This window comes from Anopheles nili, chromosome 2 (assembly GCF_943737925.1).
Source record: "Anopheles nili chromosome 2, idAnoNiliSN_F5_01, whole genome shotgun sequence".
In the NCBI taxonomy this organism is placed as follows: Eukaryota; Metazoa; Arthropoda; class Insecta; order Diptera; family Culicidae; genus Anopheles; species Anopheles nili.
In genome coordinates this window covers 54,823,230-54,840,347 of record NC_071291.1, presented here as the reverse complement: position 1 = coordinate 54,840,347, position 17,118 = coordinate 54,823,230, and the positions used below count along the sequence as shown (strand labels likewise).

The window sequence follows — 17,118 nt, the reverse complement described above, 5'->3', positions numbered from 1 at the left end:
CCGGACGGCGCCCGGAGGGGATTTTGTGCGGGTTTCGCTGGAATTTGTACAACTTCATCCGGCGCCAAGTTCAGCGGAAGTGTTGTCGGTTGTCAACGGTAGCGCCTTCCGGTGTTCGCAAGCGGCCCTCAGGCTTCGGCGAGTCTCGGGTCCGGGTCTCGTTTCGGTGGCTTTTGGCGGAGCCGAAAGAATTCATAACTTTAATCGGCTCACGTTGCGGAACGCGGATTTGTGCGGTGATAAGTGCGCGGATGTGTTGAATGTGCGTGCAATTCAATAATAAAAATTTCTACCACCGTTCACTTGAAGACTCCGGTTCCGGTGAAGTGCTTGGTTCGTGTGTTCGGAAATGAATGCAAGCACCGTGCCAAAGCGATTCTGTTTGAGTAGAGTGGAGAGATGCGGCACCGTTGAGTTCTAGGAAAAATGTTGTTTTTTTTGCGCGCGAGAGAGGATGCTAACGCGCGGTTCATGACAAATGATAATTGGCTTTAGAATTAATGATGATGCCGAGGAAGCATGCCCGCTAGCTGCCTTCAATTGGATTATGCAATGGAACGGTAATGAATGTTGCATGATGCGCAATTTGTTCCTAAATTTGACACATCGTGTAATCATGTCTATTTTTCTGATGTTGGTTGATGTAGTGTGAAATTCTCTGAGTATGTGGAAAATAAGAATAAATTTTTATCTATTTTTTGGAGCACATACAAAAGCCTGTAACATTATGGTAGATTTTCTTTGCATCAAGAATTGTTCGTAGTAGGCCGAATCATTCTTTACCCACCAAAAGGTTGGTATTTTCCATGGGTGGATAAAACGGCTTTATACCTCGATCAAAATGGTAACACCTTCAAAAGGTAAAACGACTCCAGAAGGCATAAATTATGCGCGCACAGTGTTGTGCGTATGCCGAACAGAAGGTTTGCATAATCCCATTTCAGCAACGGAAAGGGACCGCCAACGTGAAAAACAAAGTTCAAACTACACCTTTCGATGGCACACCTACGCTGACTAGTTTTTCTCACAACGAAGGGGTCACCCTGTGTTGCGGTGAATGCAACTTGCCTTCCGTGCCACCCGTTGACAGGCGTCCCGTTTCGTGACGTAGCCCACCGTTTCGGAGGCTTAGTGCCTCCTTTCGGGACGGTTTAATCGCGCCCGGCCATCTCGGGCGCCTCGAGAAAGCGAGCGAGAAAGCGCGTTAACGGTTTCTTGTAAACCGATCCTTTTTCTCGAGGCTCAAACAACAACACAAAAATGGCACCATCCCCACCAGGAGGCGGCCCCCATGGGCAAAAACGACTTTACTGACAGCGGCCGGGCCTTTGTGTTTGTGTTGGGTGCGGGGAAATTTGCTGCAGAAATTATGCCGCGTGCTACCGACCGAAAGCCCGCCGAAGGGTATCTCCCTTGTGTGGAGAAGCAAAGTTTCGACCCAAAGCCGGTGTGGTTTGTGGATGACGCCCTGCGGCTAGTTTCTTCAAGGAGCCGCATGTAGGACGCGCAGCTGGAAGAATACATATTCCTTTTTGGGCATTAGCAAGTCCACCCACCAGGGGATGGTGGGTGTTTCTTTGGGTCCTTCAATGCCACCTTAAAAAAGCATAAATCTCGAAGCTTATACCGCAAAGGCAAGAAAGAAAGGAAGAAAAAAGCACAAAAAGAAGCGGTAGTGTTGCCTTGTTGTCAAATTTTAATCTGGATGAAAATGTTTCTCCCAAGCAGCCTAAAAGAAAAGCGCTCCACAACGATCGCCATAAGAAGCTGCAACTCGCCTCCTTGTTGGGGGTGTGGAAATTCGTCTCTCACACACACACAAACCCAAATATAGAAAAAAAGAATAAAATAAAACGCCTGCCACGTGGCTCGAAATCTCGCTAATCCCATCCATCTTGTTCGTGCTTGTTTCTCATTCCAGACAGCAACAACAACTGAAAAAAAAAAACTGTGCGGCCGGTGGCGATTGTCGGTGGAATTAGTGCTTCACCCAGCCGGGAAGTGATACAAACCGCATATTCACGCTCCCGAGTGCTGATGCGTTCGCGGTACCGGTGATCCTCGGCCAGCCACACAAACCCGCACTTCTAGGCGGCCCGGAGGCGCAAACCGAACCCCCGGATCACCGTGGCAGGATGGCTTCCCATCACCTGTACGGGGCGCTGATTGCGCTGGTGTGCGTGCTGTGCTACCACAACAGCCTCAACTGTGGCTTCGTGTTCGACGACATCAGCGCCATCAAGGAGAACCGCGACCTGCGGCCCCACTCGTCGATCAAGAACGTGTTTCTCAACGATTTCTGGGGCACACCGATGCACAAGGTAGGTTGCCTTTCGACAAGCGCCAAGTGTTGCGATACCATCGCGGCACGAGGCTAGGAATCTATTTTCACCTCCACGGGGCGATGGGTTTATACTATATTTCGGACGCGGGCGGAGGTTTATGTTATTTCACCTATTTTTACTTCCTTCCACGAGGGTGGCGCTCACTTTTTGGGGTGAGCTTTTCTTGGTCCGGGTTTTCCGAGTTCGTAAGGACGAAAATCGGTCCGAGGATTAGGTTACATACACACCTTAATTTACGGAACGATTGCGCACTAAATTATTGGGGTCATTAAATTGGAAATTCATACTCTCCCCCCCCCACATACTCTTCCCCTTCCCTGCCGCCCGGGGGTCCACCGTCTCGTCCCGTGGGAGTTGGGTTCGGAAAACGTGTAAATAGGATTGCTAGCCCGGCCTAGCTATCGATCGAGCTACGCCCCGGAAGGGCGTTAGCCGAAGGACCTTCCAAAAATGAGCAGGGGGAGAATGGGTTTTTCGGAGTGGGGGGAGGGGGGGGAGGGAGGAGAATGGGTTGTTTTTTGATCGAACCACCGGACGCCTTTCGGGGGCGTTTTATTGCGGGTTCGCTTGTATCGTCCTTAGAAGCGCATAAACTCGGTCTGTGGTAAAGGGTCGGAAGGTCCTTCAAGGTTGGTCCGTGTGTTGTGTAGGCCAAGGCAGCCAAAGGCGTGTCGAATGATGGATCTGAATAGCAACCCACCACCACCCGTGCATGCGTGCGTGTGTGTGTGTCCAGGCGTTCGTTTGTTTACGCAAAGTGTTACGCGAAGTTGATAAAGGTTGCCTTCGTTTGATTTATTATTATTTTCAAACGTAATTCGAACCAATGCCCGCTCTCTTTGCGGTAAGTGGTGTTGAAATTAACGGTCCCCGTTTTAGTACCCAGTTTGGAACGCCGCACGTGGTACCACTGGAACCAATTTGCACCCTGCCTAGCACGGCGACAGCAGTTGTCATCACGAAGCTAAGCGAAACAAAGCCCAAGCGATGGTTTCAAACTGGCGCAAAAAAAAGAGCAAAGCAAAAATGCAACCAAAAATAGGCCCACCGGCCAGCCAAAAGACAGCTCCCAAGAGAGCACCCGAAAAAGGCTGGCATTTCGGGTCCGGTCTCCAGTGGGGCTACCCGCGTTAAATATTCCGCACGAGTTCTCGGCCGGGTGGATTCCGCCGCCGGTGTGTGTGTGTGTGTGTGGGAGGATTGGTCGTTTTCCGAAAGGGACCCCCCCATATATACGTATGTATGTATGTATGGTTTGTATAATAAAGCCCTCGTCTCGAATTCCCGGCGCAACCCCGAAAGCCAGTCGAATGCTACCCTCCGGGTGGCATGCATTATTCATAACGCTTATTCGGGACGCTGGAAGGGATGAAATCGAGCTACAGTGGGAACGCACTGGCACTCGGCCGGATTTCCCTCCGGGCGGGCGGGCGGTCCCAATCTCGCACAACGGACTCGCACCCGGAAAGGACATTTATTGCTCCGACGGGTCGGGCTGGACCCGGTGCCTGCATTTTGCGTTTCAAATACCGAACCACCCGGCCGTTCGATTCGGTCGAAAAGTGGCCCCACAAAATCATGCCCTAATGCTGTTTTATTAATTAAATAAAAATAAATAAACCACACTAGAAAAGTATCATCACGTGGGGTGGATAGTTGGAACGTTCTTAGCCCCAGGAGCAACAAAAAAAATCATTGTGGCCAATTTCAAAACGTGCTCACGGGACTCGTGGTGTTGCTCATTTAGAGCCATCGAGAGATCGTTCTTTGGCAGAAACAGCTGCCGAAGTATGCGAGTCATCACTTATTCATGCCTATTGATCGTATCCAATTAATTAAAATTATGTCGAAAACTTCATTTATCATCCCATTTTGAGGCACATCTTTTTTGGTCTTTTTCCCTCTCCTGATCGAAAGCTTTTTGCTGCCTACAACCGCCCTGTAAATCTTGTTCGCGTCACGAGCTTGCGATTCCTGGCGCTATACGATTTTATTCGCCCGTTTTCCTGTTCCTTATTCGAATGAAAATTTTGTGTGCGCTGTTTCTTTTTTCTCTTCTTCTTTTACCGCTCACGGATTTGTTTTCCCTCCTTTTTTTACGATTCCACCACTTGATTGCCGTCAAATCGATTGATTTTGGTCGAGGCGTGCTTTTTGTATGGTTTTTATTTATTTCCGTGTGCCCGACGAATACCGGGAAGTTCCTTCCACGACTTGATGATCGTCATTTGAGGCGAACCGATGCGGGAATGAATAAAATTGATTGAACTTCTTCGTACTCGTGCGGGTAATCAAAAGCGAAGCAGGTTCAGGGTAGTATATTCACTCGAATGGGGGGTTCCTTTGGGCTTTCCTTTAAGTTGCTTCGCTGCGTTTTGAGCTGAAAATCGTTTTGCAAGCATGAGATCAAACGATTTAAAAGCCGGAATTACGGGAGCATGGTTACTCCTTTCATCGGGAAAGATTTTGCTCGATACATTTGCATCAAAATCGTCCTTCTGTCCTATTATCAACCGATTTATCTGATCCGATTTTATTCGTTCAAAATAAAATCCTCCTCGTGTTGAACGAAAGAATGATCGTTAATTTTTAATTCACCAAACACCAAGCAGCTAGCCTGATTTGCACTTCGCGATCTATAATCATGTCGAATTATTTGATAATTGTGTCAGAGGTAAACTCGCTGTAAGTAAGCGCGTGACAAATCACTCCCATTACCGAGCACCGGGGATGGCAGGCATTTAAAGTCTTACCACAGAGATTATTTTCTCATTTCATTCGACACGACTTGCTTTCGCCGAACGTACGCAACTGGGTGTGCTAAGTGAGCGAGAGAAGAAAAAAAAAGAATATTAAAAACAAAACAACCGAAGCATCCACATATCCCGCCGAAAGAACGAGATTCCGGCTCCGTCGTAAGATAAAGCGCGCTGAGCCTGTAGCGGTGTTGCGAAAGCTGCATACATAAGTAAAACATAAATGACAGAGAAATATTGCTTCTCACGGTCGAGAGCTTCCCGCGGGAGTAGCGAAAGAGCGAGCCCCTACCGACTGCCGCAGCTTTAATGTGCCTGGGCGGCTTTTCCGCGCTCGTCCTTATCACATTAAATTCCCAGGCACATCGCGCTTGGCTCAGCTCAGCTACCGTCGCCATTGTTTCTTGGGTGGCTCCTGTTTTTTTGTTGTTGTTGTTGCTCTTCCTGCTCCTTTGCTGCTCGTCTTTAGATGGTGTGCGTTTTTCCGAGTGAAACAGCCGTAAGTGACACATGGTTGTGACATGCGTCGGCTTCATTCCCCACCGGTGAGGCGCCTCCATCGGGCGAGTTTTGGCAGGTGAAATGCTCACGTGTCCCTGCGCGACGACGCTGCTCCCTGTTGAAATAGGACACTTATAGGGGGAATGGAATAGCACGAAAGTGGTGTTGGTGGAGAGACAAAAAGGAGGAGAAAAAAAACACACAAGTAACGCGCTCACACCGTCGCTAGCATACTCTCGCAACAGTATATTAAAAGATGTGTCCTTTGCCACGTGTATCTTGTTTCCGATGGGTTGAAGACGAATGGTTTTAGCGAATCTCTTCCAGGACGGGGTACGGTGTTCAGCGAAAGAAAAGCTTTTCTCTCTTTCTCTCTCTCTCTGGCTCGTTTGGAAACAGCAGCGTCCCTCGTGCGCGTAATACCAGTCAACCGAGAAACATAATCATTCCGGCGGATTTGTTGTCAGCTTCCAGTTCGTTTTTATTTTCCTTCTACTTTTATCCCTACTTTTCGAGCGTACGCGTGCTGGATGGCGTTACAATTTTAGCATACACAGCTGTCGATCGTGGAGATGCAAGAGCGAAGAAAAAAAAAGAGAAGCTCTATTTCCGTGCCCAAGTTGGGTGACCTTCTTATTAAATGGAACGTTATTTTTGTAACATCCCAACACACAACCACACGCCGTTCAACAAACAGTGCTTTCGCTCGCTCTCGCTTTTCTTCCTGCACGGCTCAGTTACGCTGGCACCCACGTGTCTAAATTGCGAAAGTTGCGTTTCACGCTTGGTTTGGGTTTTCTTTTTTTTTTGTTTTCGTTTTGGCGGATGTCAACATTTTTCGCCGGAAGTTCATTCATTCCGGGGAAAATGGGCGCCACGTGATGGCGATGAGTAGGCGCTAGATTGATGGTGTAGGCGCGACTGGTGAACGAATGAGAGTACATTTCCTGCCTACGCTCGGTGATCAACTCGTCCTCACACACCGGTAGTGGTGGAAATGAGTGCGATCGACGCTTGAAGACGCCGAACCCGAACAAGCGGGGGACTAGCTCGCTGTTGGTGCTTGGTTTCCGACCACCGCATCGCCAGCGAAATTGAGATTGATAAAAATTCGATTTCGTCACCTGCTCCTGCTGGCTTGCTGGTTGGGTTGCGTGTATATCCGCGATTGTCAAGTACCTGTACCGCGTGTGAAGAGCCCGCAACGAAGCGATCTTCTTTAATTAATTTTATTTTGATGTTTGTAACCACATCCGACGTGATACGTTTCCAACCTTTTGAAGTGGGCGCGAGGTTTTTGTCGGACTAACTCGCTTTGAAGACACGCAAAAAGCTCATCATTTGTACCTCGTTTCATCGTAACCCACCGTGACATGTTCGCTTTTACATCCGCACACCGAAGCGGTGGCAACCGTGGGACGGGAAAATGCAAAACCCATCCATCCACGCACGTACGACCGCACAGGCTTACGTACGCATCCATCCATTTTCGTTCACGTCACCAAAAAGAAAGAAAGACGTGCAAAGCTTAGAGTTGACGTTTTTTTCTTCTTCCCACGAGCGGGTGAAAGGGCGACATTTTCGCACCAAGACGTGTGACTCTCCAGATTCCGGTTCGTCAAATGGTACGCAGCTCTTCTGACAAGATGAGACACGCATGTGTCGACAGCACGGCCCCGGTGGGATGACTCGGCGAAACCCGCGTCGCGTCAGCATTACAGCGTGCGGTGTGGGTGAAAATTGACGGAATCAATTTCGTCATCGAATCGGGAAAAGGTGCAACACGGCGAATGATGAAGATTTAATCAGGCGGTTCCGCGCACTCACAGGTTTTGTGTGATGGATCGCAACCGAAAGGACGCGCCACCGTCGGGAGTCCTGCCGCTGAATAACCTCCACGATTCGATTAAGGATATTCGATACTCTCTCTGTGCCTTGTGTGCTCGCGTTACGATGATTACTACAAAATGTCTTTCAATTTGGCATTACCGGCAGCCACCCGTGTCCCGCGTGTGCCATCCGATGTCGGTCTACTCTGCGTGAGGCTCGTGATATTGCGTTGTTGCTTCGCTAAGCCGCTTTATCCGAGCCGAGCCAGCGTATAAGATGATTAAGGACGTGTGGGTGTGCCGATTTTTTTTTCGCAAACCGTGAAATGGTTCTTTCGGCTGGCGAAAAGGAATCGGTAATCCTTTTTCTGCTGTGCATACGTTTTTTTGCATGAAACATATTGGCTTTTCTTTTCTTCGTTCCACGTAAATCGATTATTGGAAGTTTGATAAGGCATTAGGGTGCATAATTTGGGGATCATTAAAATAAACACGAACTGACATAGGTTTGCATTCCATTAAAATTAATTGAACATCATGTTGAAAGGATTGCGATCGATGAATTAAACACTCATTCGACGGATGTTGTTAATCATAAAAACGGCCAAAGTTAAATAGCGCTTCGAACGGCCATCCCTCGGTGGTCATTACCTCGACGGTCACCTTTTAGCTGCAATTTCGCTATTCGCCTTTCTTCCCCATCCTAATGAAGATGATACCGAGAATCATTAATTTTTATGCTCTCGGACGACCGGCTCGTTACCACGCCGCGAGCCCGCCAGCTCAATTTGCGATATGGACGCGTAGGTTAAAAGTTTTCCGTCCATGAAAATGCGTGGCAAAAATGTGCGATCTTTCGTAAAAATTTTCTCCATTCACCGGGTGAGGCGTCCGAAAAATGTTCCGGCTTTTCCTGCCTCCCGAAAAAAGAGAGTTTTTCCTCCGCGTTACGTTCGCTACACAGTTTTCACCATCGACCGAACATTCGAACGGCGAGCTTGACCTCGGGACCCGGTGGTCCAGATTCATTAGCGAACCGGGCGAACGGCCACTGGCCGAAGTGTGGAAACGGGCCGGGTAGCTTTACTCCCGGGTTGCGCGTGCTAAGCGGAACGAAATGATGGTGGCGAAACATTAACCATTCATGGGGGGGGATTTTTTGTTTTGCTTCTCTTTTTTTTTTGGCAGACGAGCGGCAAGCACAGAACGGGTGGCCGGAACTCCAAGCCCGATCCGGGGAAGCCTTCCGCAGAAGTAACTATAAAAATAAATTGGTTTATAGGTTCGCGGCATCGTTTCGGTGCTCGCTCGCCTCGAGACCAAAGTGCTGGAGATGGGTTTTATGGTGGCGCGTGCGATGAAAGCAGGTCCTAAAACAGGGCGAGCTTTAAAATCAAATGCAGAAAGAAAAAGTGAAGCGTCTCCACCGAGCGTCCTATTAAACTTTACCATCGTGGTTACGCGTTGCGTCACAAAAGCCTGGCAAGATTTGCGCCTCGCTGCTGGTAGTCAGGTGGGGTGGGCAAATCGTGCAAATATTTCAACGCTTATCTTGCCGCCGCTTGATAAGCACACCTTGGGTGTTTAAACGTCCGTAGATAAAACCCGAAGCCGCTGGTCAGCGCATTGCCGGTGAAATTGCAGGCAATTACTCTTCATTGCAGACATGGCTACAGAGTGGCGTGTGCGTTGTGGCGCGCGAAGCAAGCTTCTTCGTGCGGTGCGCTTTTGCATGAAACAAATCCGCTTAAGCACGACACTGCTGAACTTCTCCGAAGGTTGGTGCGAGAAACCTACGCCGTTCGTGCGACTCTCAAAGTGACGGGGTCGTGGGTCGTGTCGGTTGGCTTCATTTGCACCGATTTTGCTACGCGTGTTAAACGCGGGTCACGCGATTCACTGAGCAAAAAAAAACCACCATTTGCCACCATTTGACCATTTGTGGAACGATGTCGATGCAGTAAGCGCTCGGGAAAGTACGGTACTGTGAAGTGCCGGCATTTTTATTTGAAAGCGTGCTAGAAAAACCCAGCAAGAAGGAGGGTCGAGCTTTGGATTGACTTTTCCCAGCGCTCGGTCATTGGGTAGGCTTCAATTTCGTTTAAGTAATGCTATGCTTTCCAATGGGTAGTTATTACGTGCCCGTTTGTGTTGAACACGAATGGCCGTTTCAGCGCAGGGAAACATTTCCTAGAAGGTAATTTCGATCGAACGTTTGCTTGCTGCATGAAAGCGGCGTTGATTAAGGAGAATTATGAGCACCCACCCCTGGTCCCTGGTGGCGATAGGCGGACACGGTACAGCGAATAAAACAATGTCGTTCGTTTGCTGTGTGTAGTTAGCCACTAAAAATAACACAATCATCATCAGCTTCACGAACCCGTTCTTCATTTCGCACTGCCTTTGTTCATTCTGCGCTCTGGCTCATTAATTCGATTGTTGGTACGCTTTAAATGAATTACATTTTTCCATCATTTATCGCGAGAATAGTATCCTTTTCGCTCTCTCTCTTTCTCTCTCTGTGCATCGTTGCTAGCCACCCGAAAGTAGGCCACTAGAATGTCTTACTTTTATCTCGCATTACTTCTAATTAGAGCTGGAGTTGCGCGTCAAACCCCGTGGTGCCATTATGCCTAATGAGACATGTGATAATCAAAATCCCATCATTCGTGCTCACACGAGTGCCTTGCGATTATCCCGGTCACAAGCTGCCTGCTCTCGTATTCTCGATTCCGGGATGGAAGCAAAACGCATCACAAACGCCTGCTGGGTTTGTTGAGCCCAACGGCTGTGACGCAGCGGCCAAGCTTTGTCGAATGGCACAACTCATTTCCACACCACACCTAATTGGACGATATCTTTGGGCCTGACGCGGGTGAAGGACGCTCTCTTCAATAGCGCCATGAAAACCGAGTGCTCGAGTGTGCCCGTTTGTTAGCGTTGGCCCCATTTTCAGGGCTACGAGATTCATCTAATGAGTTCTTTCATGTCGCGCACCGACGGAATGACGGTGGATTGTCGAGCAGTGAAGCTGTGTTTTTTGTTGCTGCTTTCGTGAAAGCTCTTCTCTTTCATTAGGGTGCGGTTCGCTCATACGTAGGTGTGTCACATCGAGACGAGCAAAAGCAGTTTTGTTTGGGAATGCCGGCGCTTGGGTGCGCGTCATCGTGCTGGTGTCGATTTTAGTTGATATCATCTTCTTAATTAAGTAATCACCGACGGTTTTGTTTTCGTGGGTATTTTTGCTTCTCTTTGAAGCAAACGGGTTCTTTGTTTCTGGTAGATGAAATGTTTCCTAATGTCATGTTTGTTTTGTGCAACTCCCACGAGCAGCTGGGGCAACTGATATGATTTAGCAGGCGCCTTTATACATCTAAGTAGCGCTTTTCATTATGCTCCTGAAAGCGCAAGCTTTTCGGGGTAATGATATTTCACCGAAACTCGCATCTTTCATCATGATGGAGGCGCCTGGTGTTTGACGCTTCAAAGCTAATGACAATTTTTGCCTTTGATGGTTTTCACCCAGGTTCGCTTCACGTGAATGCGAATGCTCGACAATCGCCGAAACCACAAACGCCCAAAAGCTGCTCGAAGCGTTACACCATCCCGCGTGGTTATAAACTCACCCTGCCTAATAAGTAATGATTGTTTGATTTGGAGTAAATTAGCAAATAACTAAGCGATAAATTTATAATGCAAACATAAACACAATAATGCCGTGTGGGCCAGCAAACTCTGTTGGGTGGAGTGCGAGAGAAAGAAACGGGCCTGTATGTAAATATGCGTTACCATAAAAGTTGAAAGTTGCTCGCCCATCGCCTGGGTTCGGGCAGTAGCAGCAGCAGTAGCAGGAGCGTCCTTTAATTCCGTACGCGCGCTGAGAACCCCTCTAACGCAACCCACAATCATACCACACAAACACATGACGATGCCGTGCCTGGGTGTGGGGCAAAATTTTATATGCTTAAAGTTAATGGGCCCCGAGGCGGAACGATGCGCATAGAATGTTTAAACATAGCCTCTGCCCGGGCCGCATTATTTGCCCGAGCGGTGGGCACATTTTGTTTAGTGTTCTGTTGGGTGGTGTGTATGTGTGTGTGTGTGTGGGTGGGGTTTTTTTTTATTTGCGGCTCCCACCAACGCTTCAATGTTTGCATCCTTCAGCATGATGTGGCGTACATTTCATTAGGCGTATTGGGTGTAACCGCTGGGAACACACCAGCCAGCTCGCAGGCGAGAGAATACAAAGCAAATGTCGATTTTCAAACACCTGTTACATTCGTTCGGCTGACACGCGGAAGGCTCGAGCGCTGTCATTGTGTGTCTCGCGTATCGAAACGAGTCGTTCAGCGAAGCAATTCCGGGGTCTGCTCGATGATCACTGGGCATAAATCAGCTTATTAAATTAAACCAGCAAACGAGAATCGGACGGCTCTCGTGCTGGATGGATGTGAGATTTCCTGCCACCGTGTGCTGGGTGCAAAAGTTTCATGACATAATTTGCTTACCATTGAGCTGTGTCAGCACAATCCCACCAACCGTGGTTTTGGTCTAATCGCGTCGACTGTCCCGGTTTGCGTAATTTTTGGGACGTTGATTTTCCCCGAAAGAAAGATTAAGTTAATTTCGCTTCGTATTGCCTTTCGCCCGGGTGGGGGCAGCTTGTTTTGCATCGAAATGTTTCGGCAGGACTCTCCTGCTCCCCGGCCACGGCCAGGTGCTTCCAAGCAAACAAAACAGACGCCGCGGCCTGCGAAATATTGCCGCAGTGCTATTGTTCTGTGCGCTTTAACTCGCGCCGCCTGGGTGGGATGGCCAAGCTGTCTCGCTATTATCTGTCGGTCGGTGGGTGTGTGAAAATTACTACGTACAACGACCTGGCGGCACTCGTTAAAACAACACAACGATCCGGCCTGTAATTATGTTACTGACAGCTGGGATTACTTTGTGATAAGTGGAAACGCCCAAGATGGTGGAGGCAATTTTTTTTTTCACGAAACTTTGGAGCCATTTTCGTGAAATCACGCCACACCTATCGGTAATTGCCAACTCGACGAGGAAGGAGAGCAGAAAAGAGTTTAACGGGTTCCTGCTTCTACGGTGAAGCTAGCTGGAGATAGTTAAACAAAGAACAATGGCCATCTTTGCCGCAAGTTTATGCTGATCGCCATAGTCATCGCTTGCCATAGCCGCTAGTCCATTTCGGCAAATGTGCCCAGCCTGAGATTTGATGGCATAAAACTTTCCCCGTGATTGCATAATGTCTTTTTATTGTAATGATTTTGTTAGGCAACAGGCACCGGGAAAGTGTGTAAATTAGCTGGAGCTTTATCAGGTTCACCGTGAAATCTTTCTTTAATTCAACGAGCGTTGACGGAGTCGCGGCAGTCTTTAATTCGATGGCTCTGGCGTTTGGCAAAAAAAAGGACACCCATGAAGCTGGGAATTTCTGCGGGTACTCCTTGGGAACTTTGTGCGATTGCCAATGGGAGAAAAAAAAATGCTCCCCTTGGTGCAGCATGATTTAGTTTTTCCTCCAACAATTCGTCCATTTCTTTCGTCATTCGTCACGTTCGCTCGTGGCACTTCCGGTAGCAAACCCGACCGCGCGTTGTGATTCCGAAACGTGTCGTTCAACTTCCAAGTATCCATTCCATTTGCCGACGAGCTGTTTTTTCCCTCTCTCGCTCTCTCTCTCTCTCTCTCTCGCCCACACTAAACCCACCACACTTGCGAGATCAGGAACCGGAAATCCTTTCCAATCTTCCCACAATCATAAGTGATGTGGCGTATCTGATGCATTCTCCAAAAACTCATAAGATGAATAATTCATTCCCATCTCCGGTAGGTGTCTGCGTCTCTGTGATGTTCCGTCGACCTCGCACCGTCTCGTACGCGATGTCCTTTCGGTCGCTACTATTCTCCTTCTGACGCTCTCTTTCTTTCCCTCTCGTTCGCTGTGCTGATATCATTTTTTTCCCGTGGATACCTAGCTTTACTCACTAACCACTAGCTGTGGTACCGACACCAAGCACTGATCGGATTAAAGTTCGGTTTCGAGGGCTTCTGTCCGGACAATGTGTGCCAAAGCGGTATCTTTTTGCGAACAGTGCAACGTGGGCGTCTGTCTTTCTTTTTTTTCGATTCGGTGAAAGGCGAGAGCACTTGGCCTGCATCTTGGCTCGTCAGAATGTCAATGTTTGTGCTCATTTTCTCCCTCGGCCGTACGGTTGAAGGTCCTTGCACTGCTGCAGGGACGTGTTTTCTTTGTGCGCTGCAAGTCTCGCCACCCCGGATTCCTTTCCGGATGTGATTGGTTTGTTTTGCATCCGCTGCGGTGCACAATTCGGTGCTGGGACGATATGAATCACGACCTGAGCCTGAGATTGCCGTCCGGCAGAAGAGGAAAAACTGTTCCCACAGACGAGCTGGGGGACGAGCAAAAATCCGCCTGCCGTAATGGGGACGAATTTGCAGGATATTCATGACGACTGTCGGAAATTCGGCCAGATCCGGAACGCAGGTGCATGTGGTTTGGCTGCCGAGCTGCTGGTGGCCGTTGTTTACGTGGCCAAACGAGCTCGCCTTCGGTACCTTCTGCTGGTGCATTTTGGGATTCGTTTTGGTGTTTTTTTTTCCTCTTAGTGTGGTGCCGAATATGATGCACACTGGCATCAGTCTCCCATCATTCAGTGCGTTATGTTGCGCTTCCATCCTTCCCGACAGGCACGTAGACCGGAAAGAGTACGCTTTTATGTGCTTGTGGTATGTGATGGGGCTTGATTTGGGGATGATTCTTAAAGAAGAAAAAAAAATTCCTCAAATCTGGTACTGAACGTGAACAGATTGTGAATTCTGCATGTTTCCTTTTATACAAAATGCTTATTAATTTTGCGGTTTGAAATCTTGAATGGAATACAAAAATTAAACAATCCTTCGAGAGGCTTCTTCTGGGTTCAGTTTTGCACCACAAAAATCTCTTTCACATGAGTTCGCAGTCGTGTTTTTTTTTGCTTCATCTTGCGAACCAACACCACGTTAAATTTCCCACCCAATGCACCCGAGGTGTAGCGCGTTGGCAAACGGCAGCGCCCCAAAATGCGCCAATCCGTAGCACTCATGCCTGAATTTTTGGCCATTGTCACGAACCCGTTTCGGAAATTTGGCAACGTACGCTTCCGGGTGCCGTTCGCTCGATCACAACCGTAACGCGCTGTTTCGCGCACAAAACCCGCAAATTTCGAAAAACGGTTTTCACAATAATGGCAACAACCAAGAGGAAAAAAAATGACTCACACCCGAGCCGAGTATGACGCGGGCCGCGAGACAACATCGCGATGAAGAGAAGAAAAAAAGAGCACGTATTCAGAAGTGCAGGTTCATACTTTTCGCACCTCGTTGGACCGGCAAACAAGGGCACTAGCCGGGTGGAAACTGGCACGTTTTCGCACCAACACGCGTGAGTGTGAGGATGATGTTGATTCAGTCAGCCGGACCAAAGCCGCCCCAGCCCACCCGGGTGGCCGGAAATGATAGAAGCGATGTGTTTATTCTAGTATTTGATTATTTTCACCCAAGCCGAGGGAAACCCCCTTGCACCACGGGACGAGTGGGTTGTTTTTTCCGCACGGTTGCACACTTGCAACCGGCGAATAGTTTCGCCCGCACCGGTCAGTGTTTTTCCTCCCGCATAGGAAGAATATTCCTGTTCGTTTTGTAGTGTGGGAGGTTTTTTTTTCGTTGCTCCCGGTACTTTTCCGAGCTCCCCATGCACAATATAGGTGTGTTTTCGTTTCATCTTGAGCCCATCCGCGCTGGGTCGTCGGGGGATTGCGCAAGCTCAACACAAACGGCTTCGTTACGGTTGGTATTTTCCGTTCCAAAAATGGCCTCGACCTAGAGGAACAACAAACAAGAGAGGAATAACGGCAACCGTGTGACGAAATGAATCAAGCAAGGCTTTCAAATGGGTACGAAATCATATAATTTGTAAAATTGCAACTGTACCTAATGCCCCTCGGTTGATGATGCGCTATTTTGAAGTATTATTTTGAGCCTACACCATCTTTAAAGTTGCTGCTTGAACTTTTGACAACTTTTGAGCCTTCTTTCCACAGTCCTCAATGTAATTTCCATGTATTATTTCTCGTTTGATTTCCCTTGACGATCCGCATCAGCAGCCACAGCGCAACATTTCCTGCTCATTACGAGACGAATGAAGGAAAAAAAACTTCTTGTCATGGATCACGGCACGGTAATGAGTCGAGGTCTCGTTTCGCTGCGCTCGTCTCACGCTTTTCCATCATTGCCGTTCGACCTTTAAAGGACCTTCCGGGTGTGTGCTCTCTCTCTCTCTCTCTCCCCATCACCAGAGTGTCCTTGAACTTCAGCCAAGCCGAATCGTGGCAGTGGCGCGTGATTATATGCCCACCGAGGCTCCCCGCGTCGGTCTTCGATCCAATTAGCATTCGTTCGTATTCATTTCCCGGAATCAGCACTCGTTAGCATGGATCCGCACCGAACAGCCGAAATCAACCCCCGAGACATGTATCCTTGCCTAATCCGTTGCTATCAGGAGTTGCTTTTTGGTGGAGCTGGTTTTTTTTTGTGTTGTTGCTCCTCTCCGTGTAGCTACTCCAGTGGAAGATGCTTTAAAAAGTAGATCCTCCCAGAAAAGACGGATGGAAGCGCAAAGAAAGGAAACTTTCGCTCGCTTGCGTCAATTATGTGCTCGGGTGTGTGGCCGGGTGGCCATAGAAATGGAAAGCATACAAAGTAGGCCAAACCCCTAGTGACGCAGTGCCGCCCGTAATGTCCAATCGCAATTTTCTCCCGGATCGTTCAAGAAGCGCGCTCGTTGCCCGGCTCTTGGGAACTCCGTCATGAGTGCTGTCACGGAAGCGATGGTGGGTTTTTCCACGTCGAAATAGAGCAGTTGAGATGGGAGCGATAGGGTTTCGTCAAGAAAAAAAAAGGGTTCGCTTCCGTTCGACAATACGGTTCCGCTATGTGGCTGGTGCGTTTTTGCCGCCCTACCGTTGGTTATGGTCCCGCCAGACGGTGCTAATTGTCATTCTCATCATCAAAGACGGTTAAGTGGAGTGGCCCGCGGAGTGGCAACAGCACCGAAAGCCGTACCGCATCTCGGACTTATCTTTATATTACATTTTCCTCGCTAGCCAGTCAGCTAGCGGAAGCCACCGAAGGCAAAACGTGCGCCATGTCGAGTAGCGTTCGAATCCCGTTTCCCGCTCTGTGTACGCCGCAAAGTCTAGTCGTTTTGCGTTTTTTTCTGTGTCTTGTTTTTTGTTTTGCTCTCTAGCCCTCTCTCTCTCTCTCTCTCTCTCTCTCTTTCTATGGTGGCCTTTCGTCACGTCACGCCAGCGTGATCACGCACCACTTTCACTAGCCCCGTGTGGCTAATGATCAATTTAGTATTCAAATCAGCCAATTTATAAGCTAATTCCTGGTGCTTTCCGACGCCACCGCTGGCCATCCGATAGTTTGGTTTTTTTCGGGGAGGGAAATGAACAGTTGCTTCGTCATGCACCGTCGTACCGCCATGTGTACGGTTGTTGTTACAACGGTTGCGCTTGAGTTTTTAACTTGTCCCTTTTTCTATTTGCTGCCATTGAAATCGGAAACCCGACAACAAGAAATGAAATAAACGAATTCCAAAATGTGACC

At 48.6% G+C, this 17,118-nt stretch overlaps 1 protein-coding gene across 1 annotated transcript in view; it reads left to right on the top strand.

Moving 5' to 3' along the window:
- Positions 1 to 1,841: 1,841 nt before the first annotated feature.
- LOC128730248 (protein O-mannosyl-transferase Tmtc3-like) overlaps positions 1,842 to 17,118 on the top strand; it is a 106,336-nt gene continuing 91,059 nt past the window's right edge. The window contains exon 1 of the mRNA XM_053823284.1: positions 1,842 to 2,321. Within this exon, the coding sequence (XP_053679259.1) occupies positions 2,136 to 2,321 (186 nt within the window). The 5' untranslated portion in view covers positions 1,842 to 2,135. The remainder of the gene's footprint in view (positions 2,322 to 17,118) is intronic.